Consider the following 16272-nt stretch of genomic DNA (forward strand, 5'->3'; position numbering starts at 1 on the left):
GAGTTGCTAATATTAGTCATTCTGACAGGTGTGAGGTGGTATCTCCTTGTGGTTTTGATTTGTATTTCCCTGCTGATGAGTGATGTTGAGCATTTTTTCATGTGTTGGCTGGCTATATGGATGTCTTCTTTGGAGAAGTGTCTATTCATGTCTTTTGCCCATTTCTTCACTGGAGTATTTGTTTTTTGGGTGTTGAGTTTGATGAGTTCTTTACAGATTTTGGATGCTAACCCTTTATCTGATATATCGTTTGCAAATATATTCTCCTATTCTATCAGTTGCCTTTTAGTTTTGCTGATTGTTTCCTTTGCTGTGCAGCAGCTTTTTATTTTGATGAGGTCCCAATAGTTCATTTTTGCTTTTGTTTCCCTTGCCTCTGGAGACGTATTAAGAAGTTGCTGTGGCCAGGATCAAAGAGGTTTTTGCCTGCTTTCTCCTTGAGGATTCTGATGGCTTTCTGTCTTACATTTAGGTCTTTTATCCATTTTGAGTTTATTTTTGTGTGTGGTGTAAGAAAGTGGTCCAGGTTCATTTTTCTGCATGTTACTGCCCAGTTTTCCCAGCAGCACTTGCTGAAGAGACTGTCTTTATTCCATTCTTTCCTGCTTTGTCAAAGATTAATTGACCATACGCTTGTGGGTCCATTTCTGGGTTCTCTATTCTGTTCCATTGATCTGAGTGTCTGTTTTTGTGCCACACTTCTTTTTTCTTATTTAAGCTTCATAATAATAGTTAGTAGGGAAAGACATTTTCACACCCAGTGACCTAGTTCTGCAGTAAGGATGAGCCTAGATGCAGTCTACTGGAACCTTTCTCTTGCTTTCCTTTTCATTGCAGTGGAGGATGTAGGTTAAGGATCAAGAGTTTGGGGTGTGGAGGAAAATGAGATGGTATTTTTCCTTTGGAGGTAGGAGTGAGCTTATTAAGGAATAAGTGGAAGGTTCTTAGATTTTATTCTGAGCAGAGGAGTAATGAAACCATGTCTATACAAACGATTGTTTGATTCAGTATGTTTGCTGGTTTGAGATGATTAAGTTTTTTACGTTTCTTTTTAAATGTCTATTTTTGAGAGAGAGAGAGAGACAGAGCATGAGTGGGGGAGGGGCAGAGAGAGAGGGAGAGACAGAATCTGAAGCAGGCTCCAGGCTCTGCACTGTCAGCACAGAGCTTGACACGGGGTTCAAACCCATGAACTGTGAGATCATGACCTGAGCCGAAGTTGGACACTAAACCAAGTGAGCCACCCAGGCACCCATGAAATGATTGTTTAGTCATTGATGGAATAACCACAGTTGTATACTGTATATATTTAGGACTTTGCTGTTGCTGTGCCATCTCAGGCCACCTTAATCTTGCTCCTCTTTCAGCTCCTTCTCAGTCCTGCGGCCTCACTGTGCTACACTGATGCCTTTTTGGGGAGTGCCCTCCTCAGAACCTGTTACAGGGTCTATAGCCTAATACACTGCACTGGTTCCAGTGGCTTTGTTTTGTGGGGATCATTCCCACTGTGTACATGGAGAAATAGAATCAAGGGAAAGACTTGCCTAAAATGGTTTCACCGCCTCCTCACCATATTTCTCTTAAAGTAGTGCCATTCAAAGTGTGGCCCACTGGCCAGCTTTAGAACTAGTCTGCCATAAGAACAGAAATGGACAGAAAGAGTTTTAGAAACTTTACTAGCAATTTGATAGAGTGCTTTTATGTGTGCTGAGTTTAATAATGAGAATTTAGGCTTTTGTCTTTTTTAATTTTAAATTTCGTGTTTTCTAGTTTTATTGTATTTTACAAAACCATCAGTTTACAATGTATTAAGGAAAAAAGCAGTTTGAGAAACATTGAATTAGACCACCTAGACTCTAATGGGACTTTTGACAATGAAGATGTGCTTTCCACATGGAAACCATTGTCATTTCAGTTTAATGATATCTCTGTTGTGCTTTGTAGTTACAATGTCTTTAACTTATCTGAAATTCCCCAAACAATACAGTGATATGGTGAAAATGCTAGAGTCTTTGCTAAGTTTGGCTCTATACCACTGGTGCAATCCTGGTCAAGTGGTTTAAGTCTTCAAACCTTAGTTTCCTCATCTGTAATAACAATAGTACTCACCTCACAGAGGTGTTTTTCTGATTAAATGAAAGAATGTATGTGATATACAGAATAGTGTCTGGATCAAACATTGTAAATGCAATAAATGTTGGATATTAATGAACTGCAGTAAACACTATTATAAAATGGAGATCATGCTTATCTACCATCATGAGAAAAGTACAGATTAACATGGTTATAATTATCCACTAAACATTTAAGCAATATCAAGTACAAGATCTTTTAATGGATACTAGGATATAATCCTTGTACTCTAGCAGTTTAGAATCTAGCAGAGGTATAAAATACACACATGTGAGATGTGTGTGGAGTAAAATAAAGGCTGTAAGGAAAGAGGAAAAAATGGGGGGAATCCATTTTTTTGATTCCTGTAAGGAATCAAGAGGTTTTAAAGAGGACAGTGTTTGAGATGAACCCGAAAGGATGGATTGAAGTTTTACAACTTTGAGTCAAATATGACACAGAGAAGTTTCAAATGATCATGATATATTGAGCTAATACCAATCAGATATTAAATCAGACAGTTTGATGTCAATATGTACAGTATGATTCTCTTCCCAATTTATAAAAATATTTGTTTATTTTGAGAGAGAGAAAGAGTGCATGAATGCAAGCAGGGGAGGGGGAGAAAGAGAGAGAGAGAGAGAGAGAGAGAGAGAAAATTCCAAGCAGGCTCCACACTGTCAGCACAGAGCCTGACATAGGGCTTGATCCCATGAACTGTTGAGATCATGACCTGAACAAAAATCAAGACTCTGATGCTTAACCGACTGAACCACCCAGGTGCTCCTGCCCCCATTTTTATTAAAATTATGTATATAGATAAAGGGCTAGATGGAGAAGTTAAGTGATTATTTCTTGGTGGTGAGATCATGGGAAATATTTATTTTCCTTATTCTTTTAATTTTTTTGTTACTTTTTGGTATTTAAGATTTCATAATATGCATTTTACCAGAGTAGCTTTATAATTGGATAAGCTACTTTTTAAAGGGCTGGCTAAAATCAAAGCTGCTAAATTAAGTATAACTTGGTATTACCTTTAAAACATTAAAAAAATTTTTAATGTTTATTTTTTTGAGACAGAGAGAGACAGAGCGTAAGCAGGGAAGGGGCAGAGAGAGAGAGGGAGACCCAGAATCCGAAGCAGGCTCTAGGCTCCGAACTGTACAGAGCCTCTCAGGTGGAACTCAGGAGCCATGAGATCATGACCTGAGCCAAAGTTGACACTTAACTGAGCCACCCAGGCACCCCTAAAAACTCATTTTGGCAGTTTGTATTAGTAACTATAAATGTGTTGATACACTTTCACCTAGTGGTTCCATTTCATGGTATTTATCTTTAAGAATCTACATTCATGAGAATGTCCTGTGAGTTCTTTGTAATGGTAAGAAGAGAAGGGAATACGTCGAAGAATGGAAAATTAATTCAGTAAATTTTCCATGTCTACTTAAATAGAATTTAGCTGTTAAAATACTTATGAAGTGTATGAAATATGAAAAATACAAATACACATGAAAAAAGAGGACCCAAAACTGTGGGTACTCTATGATCATAGCATTGTAAAATAAGTATGCATGGGACAAAAAGTCTAAAGGAAAATACACCAGATGCTGAGAGTGGCTGTGTTTGTGTGAAGGAGTTTTCTTTATTGTCCTCATGTTTTATAATACAGTTAAAACTATTTTTACAATAAAATCGATCATCATTTTAAAGCCTGGGTATGAAAAGTTTCCTTACTGGCACTCTGATTTCAAAGTACTAAATAAATTAATAAAGTATTAAAAACCTATTCTGTATTTCTTTGCAGTTCCTTAAACTTCTACAGACCACATTTTGAGATTGTTAACCTTGAAAGTTTATGTGTAGATAGATAGGTATTCCTGCCATGATTTGCATGGAAACGGATGATAGAAGGGACTCTCTTTTTACAAATGCGAATTCTGAAAATCCAGTCTTCCAAGCTGGTAGCAGAATCAAAATTGGAACCCAAGTCTAATAGTAACTAATACCGTTTGTAGCTCCAGCCATGAGTGCTGATAAACTGGTCAAGTCTACGGACTGAACACTGGCGTTTCTACCATTCTGGCTAGCTAGCCTGAGGGTTTGATTCCTTTCGCTACAGCTCGTACTCCAGCTTTCACTCTTTCCCACCACTTGGGGGCTCGCAGATTCTTCACCCTTTTTAAGTTCCCCACTTTTCCCTTTCCCAGCGTCCGAAGTACCGCAGAATACCCGGCAGGGGTCGCTGCAACCCCCTGGTACCGCAGCCCCTCCCCTGGCCAACCGTCGATTGGGCCGGCGCGTGACGTCACTCCGTTTTAGCCAAACAAATGGGTTTCGGGGCGAGCGTTGGGCTCCGCCGCGCCGTGCTGGGCGCTCGGTCCGCCTCAGCGGTGGGGAGTGAGCCAGGCCTCCTGCTGCCGCCGCATCGGGGTGTGCAGCCCCGGGCCAGGCCCCGACCGGGGCAGGAGCGCAGGTGGGTCCGGGCCGCGGTGGGGCATGGCGTGAGGGTAGCGCGGTCGGGGTCTGGAGGCTGCGGCCACCGTGGCCGCTCCCCGCCCCCTCCCGCCGCCTGCCTGCGCTCCCGGGGAGCGGGGCGGGTGGGGGCGGGGGCGCCGCCCGCGGGTCCCGGGCTCGCAGCGCGTCCGGCGCGTCTGGGGCAGGGGCCCCGCGGCCCGCGCCTCCTCCCGGGCCGGCCTCAGCTAGTGCACGGGCCGGGCGCTGAGCGCCCCCGCGGGCCGCGGAAGGTCGGGCGGGCCGGCGGGTGGCAGCCGGGTCCCCGGTCCGGGCTAGAGCTCAGGAGATCACAGTTAGGCCGTAAGGAGGCACTGGACCGGCTCTCTCACCTCCGGGACCCGCGGCCGGTGAGGAAGTCGGGCCCTGGGCGGGAGTCGCCTCGCCTGGTCGCGCCCGCCGGGCTCGGCCACCCTGTCCTTTCCGTCCCGGCGCAGGTGAGCTGACGCCTCCCCTTAACCTTCCTCTGGGACCGGGCAGGACTGGGGCTCAGAAGCTTCTGTCGCCTCCGGGCAGGCGCAAGTCTACTGCGGGTCGGCCCTAGTCAGCGATGAAGTCACAGTGCTCTGGGTCCTCGTGTCTGTGACGTCAGGGGTTTCCAAGAGATGGGCTATGATGTCACTGCAGACCCCGCGGGGATCTTGGCGCGCGGGAGGGCGGGGAAGACCAGGAGGGGAGAAAAAGGAAGTTCAGTCTTTTATCAACGCCTGGAATTGCAGCGGATTTGAATAGAAAGTGGTTCGATATCAGCATTTCACAATTTTAATAGTTGTCAAGTTCTTTAACTTCATTTTAAACAAGCATTGTTAGTACAGTTCGACAAGACACATTTGATTTAGAAAAGTCTAAATCAGGAGGTTGGGGGAGGTTGAGTGTTTAATGTGAATGCCTTTTAGGAAGCTGAACTCATAGTTTGATGCTTTGTGATTGGAATTGCTGAAGAAATAGAACCAACTGGAGTGCTGATAATTCAGTTTGCCTTACTCTTTTTTTTGCTACCCAGTTATGAAATCAAATACGGTATCTGCTTCTTCGCAGTTTTGCTAGAGAGTGGCCAGAAAGGCGGACCTTAAATGAACTTTTTCTGTTGTAAAGGGGTGGAGGGGTAAGGCGGGAGGTTTGAATTAATCCAATATTCTTTTTAAACAATAATTACCTGAAGATTTAATTTATTTAGGTTGTTCTTGTCTTGTACTGTCATGGATAATTGAGGGCTTCCTGTGGTTTTAACTCACCAACAAGCTGTTTTCTTGCTTTCCCACTAAAACTGGGCTATGACAATAACCCAGGACTGCTTGTCTGGACAGGTAACTAAAATTTTGTCTGTATTACTTTCAAATACGAAACTACAGAATTTATATATATATATATATATATATATATTTTTAAATATATTTTTTTAATTTAAATTTTTTTTTTTTTTTTTTTGAGAGAGAGAGTGTGAGCAGGGGAGGGGCAGAGAGGATCCCCAGCAGGCTCGGAGTTGTCATTTTGGGGCCAGATGTGGGGCTTCAACTCAAACCATGGCATCATGACCTGAGCTGAAATCAAGAGTCAGACACTTAACTGACTGAGGCACCCCTAGAATTTTTTTAAAGCGCCTTTGTGAATATTGTTTTTCTTCGAAAGCTTTCAAAAGAGATCAGGCCAGAAAAGAAGCTAGTCACTTGCCATTACTGACCCTCTTCAGATATTTTAGCATATCAATATAATTTTTTCCTCTCTATAGGATCATTTAAATAGAATCTAGTTTGAAAAATAGTTGCCTTAAGATTGAAGTATGATTACAATATAGGGTCTTCAGCTGGAAGCTTGGGTAGGAGTCCTCAGTCCTTCCTCATTGACCTTGATTTGTAATGGTAATTTTTTTTGTCTTGTTGTTAATAGTTCCTCTTCTCCATTTGCCTCTAAAGGTGATTGATAGGTATTGTCTCTCTGAATTTTGCATCAACATGTAGATGGACATTATACTGTGTACATTAACACAGTAAATGAAAGCAAACATTTACCCTCCTTAATTACTGTTGCATTTGACTGGAAGTTCACAAAAGAAGGCTTTCTTACAAATTCCTTTTTGGTCCTCACCATACCTTGGAAATCTGACAGAGTTATGTGTGGTACTGAAAATTGTTTGTTTGTTTGTTTTCTTTTAAGAGGTTAGTAATTATATGGTGATAATGTTGATTGAAGGCTCTAAGGACAGAATTTGAGCCTTTGGATCCTCAAGACTGATAGGTACCGAGTTAACATGAAACTGCTGATATTGAGGGTTTTAGTCAACCTACTCTAAGATGAAAGGATCGTGGCAAGATAGTATATGATGAAATTGAAGGAGGTTCAGAAGGACACTTGTACAGGTCTTTTGCAGGTAGCCTTTAAAGGGCAGGCTATGTGGCTCTGTGTAAATTAAGTGTATCGTACTTGTATATCTGGGAAGGGATGGGAGTCAAACTAAATGTTAATTGAAAGACATATAAATGATGATGATACAGTAATCTCTTCCTGGCAGTGCTTTTTTCCCCTCTGTTGTGTTTAGTAGTTATGATTTTTTTTTCCTAATGGAACATGAGAATAGGTGGAGAATAATATCTTTAAGTGTATTCTAATGTGATTGAGGAACAATGACAGGTATAAAAAAGCCAGCTTATGTGTATAGTTGTATAACTATTTAGCAAGCCATAACTCTTCTGAAACATTTTTACAGCTTGTTTCTACCTTTGGCAGGATGTTTTTCTACCCAGGCCTTGAAGTTTTGGGTCTAGGAAGTAGCTTTTACTTCTTATAAATGGACATTTATTTTAGATTGCGTTTAAAATATTTTGTTATCTTCTTCAGTTACTGCATTTGAAGGGACTAAGTCGACCACTCATTAATGATTATGGCATCTTTCTGACAGCTAAAGCAAATATGAAGAAATCAAAGTGCTGTATTTTATGAATTTTCCGAATTCTTTGGGTATGTTTATTGGATCATTTCTATTAACAGGTAGAATTTTAATTCTTGTACAAAATTTCTACTTTATTTTCTAAACTTAAATTTATGCTCAGTTTAACTTGGAGAGTTTTGATATTCTAGTAAGCCTTAGTCTTGTTTAATATTTGCTGGGGGAGAACATACTAATCATTAGAGACATCATTTCGTGTAATCTTCCAAAATTTGCAGCTGTTTAGAACCAGATACTTGAGGGAGGCTACTATGGTATAATGAATGCCTTCCTTGTTAGGTCATGTGTGACAAAGGCAAAATTCAGCAAGTGCATAATTTACAGTCCTTTGGAAGCAACAACAACAACAAAAAAAAGAGATTAACTCCAAATGCATTAAGGTCATCTGGAAATTGAATTCCTGTCAGTCTTTATCTTTGCATAATTTAACTTCTCTGTAGTTCATGTTTATGGTATGTTGAAGCTGATGAACATACTATATTATCTAGGAAAGTACTAATAATTAGAGTGTAAGTGTTTCTTAATGTTAGCTGAAAGAATTTATCAACCTTTAATTTCCAACAACATCTTCTAGTTAGCTCTCGACAGAGGAGACTCTGGATCTTCTCCTTTTAAATATTCAACTTCTGGGGCACCTGGGTGGCTCAGTTGGTCCAGCATCTGACTTCAGCTCAGGTCATGATCTCACAGTTTGTGAGTTCGAGCCCCGCGTTGGGCTCTGTGCTGACAGCTCAGAGCCTGGAGCCTGCTTTGGATTCTGTCTCCTTCTGTCTCTGCCCCTCCCCACTTGTGCTCTCTCTGTCTCTCAAAAATAAATAAATGAAAAAAAATTTTTAATATTCAACCGCAGAATCCTAGCACATACATTTCCTACTCTGTTTAGTTTAAATTTTTTTTTTTTTTTCAACGTTTTTTATTTTATTTTTGGGACAGAGAGAGACAGAGCATGAACGGGGGAGGGGCAGAGAGAGAGGGAGACACAGAATCGGAAACAGGCTCCAGGCTCTGAGCCATCAGCCCAGAGCCTGACGCGGGGCTCGAACTCACGGACCGTGAGATCGTGACCTGGCTGAAGTCGGACGCTTAACCGACTGCGCCACCCAGGCGCCCCTCTGTTTAGTTTAAATATGAAACTAAACATTAGTATGTGTGATTAAATATTACTAAATTTATTATAAGGCATGGGTTTCATTCATCCAACAGACATTTTTTGAGTACCTCAGCTAGGGACTGTGACATGCAGATGAATTGTCCTTGCTACAAGGATCCTTGACCTTTGTTTTAATATTTCCTTGCCATGGAGGCCCATGGGTAGGTGGAGCCAGAATTGGACCAAGAGGGCGAACCAGTTATGTTATGCCAGATTGGCCAGAGGTCTTATCTAAAAGTCAGTTTAAAGAGGTATTTAGAAACTCAGGTGAAAAGAATGGGGAATAGATTATGATACTGGCAAAGGGTCTAGACTCCACAGATTTGGATTACTCTAAAATGAGTGGAGCTTAGCAAGTGAGCACTTTCTTTGAGTCAAGAACAAGTGCTGAAGGCCAGAACTAGCCTGTGTAGGCAGTCTAAAATTAGAGGCAGAGTGAAGAGGTAGAATCCAGATATCCCGCTCTCACAGGCATTGTGTGTACCTTTTTCCACTCTAAGGTTATTCCTTTTCTTTCTTATTTCCTTCCCCTCCCCTCCCTCCCTCCCTCCTTTCCTTCTTTCCTTCCTTCCTTGTTCCTTTTCTTAAATTGACAAACTCACAGCCTTCATTTCCACTTTTGTTTTCTTTCCCTGCCATTTTATTATGGAAAATTTTAATCACAGAAAAGTCGCAAGAATTGTTTGCTGAACAACTGAATACCCAAGTACCTGCAAACCTAGATTCTGTAATTTATATTTTGCCTTATATACTTATCTATCTATCCAACCTACCATCCCTCTCTCTTCCTGTATTCATTCATCAATTTATCTTATATTTTGTTGTGTTTCAAAGTAACTATATTTTACTCCTAAATACTTCAGTGTGCCCATCATGAACTATTTGTTTACTTGGTTTTTAGGTGGAACTTATATACAGTAAATTGTACAGATCTTACATATACCATACCCTTAGTTTGGGCAAATTCATACATCTTTGTAACCTATAACCCTGACAAGATAGAACATTACTGGGGTGCCTGGGTGGCTCAGTCAGTTGAGTGTCCGACTTCGGCTCAGGTAGTGATCTCACGGTTCCAGGGTTTGAGCCCGCGTTGGGCTTTGTGCTGATAGCTTGGAGCCTGGAGCTTGCTTCGGATTCTGTGTCTGCCTCTCTCTCTGTCCCTCCTCCACTCATGTTCTGTCTCTCTCTGAAAAGTAAATAAACATTAAGAAAAAAAAAAAAAAATAGAACATTACCATCACTATAAGAAGTTCCTTCATGTACCTTCCAAGTCAATTTAATTAACTTTTTAATCTTCTGCAGTCTTATTTCCACCAGTTTCTTCTGAAAATACCCGTTCAAAGGGCTAGCTTTGTTAGCACACTTGAGTAACATTGTGCTAGGTGTTCAGAATGTAAAGAAGAACACAGCTCCTACTCTCTTTAAGCTTATAATTTAGTTTGGGTTATAGTCAGGTGTCCAAAAAGAGATAAATGTTATATGAATTAAGAGGAGGCAAATGGGACTGCCAGAGAAAGCTTCCTAGGTGTGAGTCTTGAATTGGACCTTTGTTTTGGGATCCAGAGAAGAGTTGTGTGTGTGTTTTGTTTTGTTTTTAATTTAAATAGACTGATTAGAAATTAGAAGTTATTGTATTAAACAACACTAGCAGAGAAGGGTGGTTTGGACCCAATTTTGGAGTGAGTATAAACATTATTCTATATCCAGTGATAATTTTTGAAGAAGGAAGGAATATAAAAAACATTAAATTCTTCTCTTGTTTGTCATATCTGGTACTTAATTGTGTCGATGATTTCTTCATTTTTTGAGGCCTCTCCTTTCTTGGTTCTTTGCCTATCTCTGATTCTCAGTTTTGCTGGCAATTCTTTCTCTTCCAGATTTAAACTATTGAGAGCTCTGTCTTGACTCTTTATTGTGCTCCTTGTTATCTGGCCCTTAGCTCTTTGGGCTTCTCAATTATAATTCTTTCCAGGTCCTTGCTACATCTGTATCCATAAGCTGTTAACCCTTGTTAGGTTTCTAACTGCTAATAGTATGCTGCTTTTTATGTGTCCCTCTTTACTTTGTACTTGTTCAAGAGTCTGTAGCAAGAGCATTTGTTCTAAGTAGTTGTAGCACATAGGATTTATTAGGAAAGAAAGATGTACACTTGGGCTGAATGAATAGAGTAGATGAGTTTCTAGGAACAAACCTCAGAACGACACTGCAGAATTTGCCTGCTAAGGGGGCTACTGCCAGTGTGGACCGTGCTGTTGAATCAGAAAGCTGCTGCCACCGTACTTACCTTTAAAAAAAGAAGGAGAAGGAGAAGTAGTAGTAGTGGTTTACCTTCCTTGGGCAGAACTACCATTGATGTTACTTTCTGCTCCCATGTCTTATGTAGGTGTGTCTGCTCTTAGGTCAAATGTGAGACCTTAATTTAAAGGGCATCTAGAAAATGTCATTTTTAGTTCAGCCTCTGAAAAACAGGAAGGTGAGGATGGGTTGGAATGAGTAGTGACATTCACTTTGTGAAAAACTAAACTCCTTTTCCATAGATTCCCTCAGTGTAACAAAGTAAAGTCTTTTCAGATTTTGCTATTTCTGTGCAAAGACCATGGGTATTGTTCTAGTTTCCTGAGATGGAAACTACTGCTCTCAATTGTACCAGATTTTTATGTTCTGGGTATAACAAAAAACTGACTCAAATTTACTAGCTCATAATATTGAAAAGTTCAAAGGTGAAGCTTGATCCACTTGTACTTATGTGATCAGAACCTCATCTTTCTCTTTTTTCCGTTATTTAATGAGCTCTGCTTCTGATGTGTTGGTCCCTTTGTGGTCCCAGCATGTTTGTCAGCAGCTCAAGCTCTAGGTGCTAATGCCATCAAATCCAGAGAGGAAGGGTGAGTGTTTCAGCAGAGGCTGTAGGGCCTGACCTTTGTTCCTTCATCCAACCCTTTGGCAGTCTGAAGCCTACAGGACCCCTTTTTTGGGTTATTTATTTTCATTGTAATTGTTACAAAAATGTTTATTTTTGAGAGACAGAGCAAGTGGGGGAGGGGCACAGAGACGGGGACAGAGGATCCAAAGCAGGCTCTGTGCTGACAGCAGCTAGCCTAATGTCGGGCTCGAGCTCACAAACTGTGAGATCATGACCTGAGCCAAAGTTGGACCCTCCACCAGCTGAGCCACCCAGGCGCCCCTTAAATTTTTTTTGAAAAAAAGAGTAATAGTATTTCACTGGTGACCCTCAAGGCAGGCCGATCCCACCCCACCTTGGGGAGAAGAGGGGGGCACCAGTTGTCTTCCACTTATTTTACATCTCTCGTGTCACTTCACCATGCCAGACTAGGGTCAAGCTCAACAGGGTCTTCTTTCCCCATTCTCTATGCTGTGGTTTCCCCATTCTCTATGCTGTGGTTATAGTTATTCCTGCTGTCGTACTCAGGCTTCACTGAATTTCTCCACTTTGACATTTGGAGTACTGGGCAGAAATCACATTGCATCAAAGGCTGGGGGCCTTTGTGATATTTTTTTTAATGTTTATTTATTTTTGAGAGAGAGAGAGAGAGAGAGAGACAGAGTGCGAGTGGCAGAGGAGCAGAGAGAGGAGGGAGAATTTGAAGCAGGCTCCATGTTCTGAGCTGTCAGCACAGAGCCCAATGAGGGGTTCAGACTCACAAACCGTGAGATCATGACCTGAGCCAAAGTCAGACACTCAGCTTACTGAGCCCACCCAGGCAGGAGTCCAGGGCCTTTGTGATTATTTTAAAATAAAATATATAGGTCTACAAAGAGAAGCAATTGTATTAAAATACCATTATCAAAATACTTTTTAAAAATTATAAGATAGAATTGCTTCTTTGTTAAATAATAAGATTTAGTATGGGTCTAATAATTTCCAAGTAGTGATAAACATTGGCATTATTTATAAGTGCAAGCAATGATAATGTGATATGAAACTATCTGTGATTTCTGCTGGTGACAGAGTGACTGGTATTACAGAATATTGTGGTCTTTTGACTGAATTCACAAAAGGGCATGCTAAATGTCAGTTAAATTAAGTTCAGTAAAATTAAAGATATCTTCTCCCCCTCATCTTAGCTTCTAGACAGCCTGAGTTCTATACCCAAACTTTTTGGGGCATCTGTGTGCTTCAGCTTAAGAACTATAGCTTGAAGAGAGTTTCTCTTCCCAGGAGCCCCAGCAGATAGATGTCTTCATGTATCTCATTGACTTTGGGTCATATTGACATTTCTGAACCAACTACTAAGGCCAGAAATATTTGGTAACTAGTTTAGCCAGCCTGAACCTACCCCTGGAGCTGAGGTTAGGTTCATTCCTACCTAAACAGCATGATGGCTTAGCTTTTTTTTTTTTTTTTTTTCCTGAGGGAAAGTCAGGGGCCACAGGGTGCTGAATAGCAAATAGTAGATGTCCAATATGTCATCCTTAATTCATCCCCTCCTTTGCTCCCGTAGTCCATCAGTCATCACATTTTAGTGAATTTTTCATTTGGATTTGTCTTTCCCTGATCAAAGTCTCTGTTAACATCCTGGCCTCCAAATTGGAGCATATGGGATAGTCCATTGGGTTGCAAAAAGAAAAGTATTAGAACTTATAGTTATTTTTGCATACTTTTAGTATTTTTGTGTATGTTTTACACTGTATGTAAAATAAAGAAGTTCAGTAGTACATGCACGTATGTAAAATATAGAAGTATGTACGTATTTTTATTAAAAATTGTTTTTAATGTTTATTTTTGAAGGAGAGCCAGAGCATAAGAGGAGGGAGGGGCAGAGAGAGAGGGAGACACAGAATCGGAAGCAAGCTCCAGGCTCTGAGCTGTCAGCACAGAGCCTGGTGCGGAACTGGAACTCACTGACTGTGAGATCATGACCTGAGCCGAAGTTGGACGCTCAACTGACTGAGCCACCCAGGCTCCCCTAGAAGTATATACATATTTATGTGGGTACATGTTAAAATTGTTTCAAATCATGGGAATGGGAGGGTCAGAAAAGTTGAGATAACCATAGAGCAGTGCCTTTTAGTAGAAATTTAATGTGAGCTGTATGTAATTTAAAATTTTCTAGTTCACCACATTAAAAAAGGTAAAAGCATCTGAAAATAATTTTCGTATGTTATTTAACATAATATGTCCTAAACACCATGATTTCAACATGTAATCAATATAAAAATTAATGAGATAGTTTGCATTCTTTTTTTCATGTCAAGTCTGAAATTCGATGTTCATTTTACATGTAAATCTCATCTCAGTTCAGACTGGCGATTTCAGATGCTCATTAACCACATGTGGCTAGTGGCTTCTATAGTGGATAGCACAGATCTAGACCAATAGATTATTCTCGGTTTAGATTTCTATAACTGTCTCTGTAGTTTTCATAAATCCATTATTCTCTTCAGTTTTTTTGTACACTTGCTGGGTCAGTTGAACAAAAACCCCACTGGGATGTTACTTTCCTGCATCACATTTAACAGCTTTTTAAAAATTTTCCTTTTATTTTTTTGAGAGTGTGTGTGCAAGCAGGGGAGGGGCAGAGGGAGAAGGAGGGAGAGAATCTTTTTTTTTTTAAATTTTTAATTATTTATTTATTTATTTTTTTCAACGTTTTTTATTTATTTTTGGGACAGAGAGAGACAGAGCATGAACGGGGGAGGGGCAGAGAGAGAGGGAGACACAGAATCGGAAACAGGCTCCAGGCTCCGAGCCATCAGCCCAGAGCCTGACGCGGGGCTCGAACTCACGGACCGCGAGATCGTGACCTGGCTGAAGTCGGACGCTTAACCGACTGCGCCACCCAGGCGCCCGGAGGAGGGAGAGAATCTTAAGCACGCTTCACGCCCAGTGCGTATCTGATGAGGCTCAATCCCATGAGTCTGGGATCATGACCTGAGTCAAAATCGAGAGTCGGATGTTCAACTGACTGAGCCACCCAGGCACCCCTTAGCTTTTAAGACTTTCCCTGAGATAGTCTGTCCTATCTTTCTTCCTCACATGTTTCTAGGACTGCCTGGAACAAACCTGGGGTTCAATTAGGTAGTTTCCTCAGCTTTGCCTTCCCTTTCTATTTCTTCAGATGTAATCATTCATTATGAGGAGTCTGTTCCCATAAAACCTCCTTGGACTCTCCAATCCCTCTGCAGTTTATTTTCCGAACTCCCACTGTGTATATTGAGTACTCAGCCACTTAGCACTTTAGCACTTCATCATATACTGTTGTTTACTGTTCTCTAATTGTTTCCTGTGTGTCATTAGGTTTATCTCCCTTAGTAAATGCTAAGCTTCATATCTTATGTCTCTAAATTGTAGATACATAAAGACCTATCTTCCCCCCCCCCCCCCCATCTTTAAGGATATACCTGGGCTATTTAAATTTATAGCTTTAAATTTTTTGAAATTCTGTTTTGTTTTCTACTCTGCTGGTTAACTTAGACACCTAGCAGATTCAGTGGTAGGAGTTTGTGTATTGAAATGTTTATTTGGTTCTTGAAAATGAAAGAATTTAATTTGATTTATAAAGTAGTGTACTTGAAGCTGTAAGATCATTCTTGGAACTATAGTAAGGAATTATTGATTAGCTAGAGTTTCTGAAGATGAAATTTGAGTTTGATTAGGAAGTCTCAAAGGACACATTTGCTCTATTGTCCAGGAACCAAGAGTGGCAAACTTGTTTTCCTAAGTAGGACAAGAGATCTTATTTCAAGTTCAGTCATCAGGATTATTCTCTGGAGGTTCTCGGCACTTTTTACACACTAGTCACTTTAGCCCTAGGGGATTGGTTTCTCTAGTGGAGCAGTCTTTTAGATGAAGAGCTTTTCTGCCATCCATAATGTTTTAGCTCATTTGGATTACTACAAAGAGGACTACGAAAATGGATCCTGAAAATATGTCTGAAGAAGATCATACGGCTTTATGCTTTAGGAATCCTATCTTTCATTTGATATTTTCTTGCCTGTGTGATATTTAACACATTGTATGGTTATCTTGATAAAATAGCTATATACCAACATTTTTAACTTGTGGAATTTCAAGGCCTCCTTATTACTATTCATTTACTAAAAAACTTGCAGTATGTTTTAGATGCCAGGCATTAAGCTAAGTGCATTAGTTAACTTCTGTCACTTTTTCTGTTGGCACTATTTTACAAATCTTCTATATAATCTTTGGCAAGTAGTGGTCTTCAAGAATATATTTTGTCTTACTGTTTAACACCTTGTGGGTTTTTCTTTCCCTTTTTGGCAAATATCATTAAATAAGATTGTTTTTGTTTGGATATTTATTTACTAAAATAAATACCTATATTTTAAATATTTATTTTGTGAGAGAGAGGCAGAGAGAGGGAGAGAGAATCCCTAGCTGGCCCTAGGCTGTCAGCACAAAGCCCAAAGTGGGACTTAATCTTACAAACTGTGAGATCATGACCTGAGCCAAAATCAGTTAACCTATTGAGCCCTAAAATATATTAACTTCTGGAAGTTCACATTTTTCTTTTATTATCAGGAGGTTGTAAGTTTTCCTGAAATTAAAACATAACTTTACATTCTAGTT

At 40.4% G+C, this 16272-nt stretch overlaps 1 protein-coding gene across 5 annotated transcripts in view; it reads left to right on the top strand.

Annotated features, from left to right (window-relative positions):
* Nucleotides 1-4420: 4420 nt before the first annotated feature.
* The window catches only part of FBXO34 (F-box protein 34), an 88077-nt gene continuing 76225 nt past the window's right edge, over nucleotides 4421-16272 (top strand). For 2 of the 5 annotated variants that reach the window (XM_078448229.2, XM_060619889.3), the window contains exon 1: nucleotides 5067-5358. Coding sequence is in view for 1 of the 5 variants with exons in the window: in XM_060619888.3 (XP_060475871.1) it covers nucleotides 4440-4585 (146 nt within the window). In the remaining 4 variants the exon portion in view is untranslated. The other 3 variants (XM_060619888.3, XM_078448228.2, XM_060619891.3) reach the window with 3 other exon arrangements.

This window comes from Panthera onca, chromosome B3 (assembly GCF_046562875.1).
Source record: "Panthera onca isolate mPanOnc1 chromosome B3, mPanOnc1 haplotype 2, whole genome shotgun sequence".
In the NCBI taxonomy this organism is placed as follows: Eukaryota; Metazoa; Chordata; class Mammalia; order Carnivora; family Felidae; genus Panthera; species Panthera onca.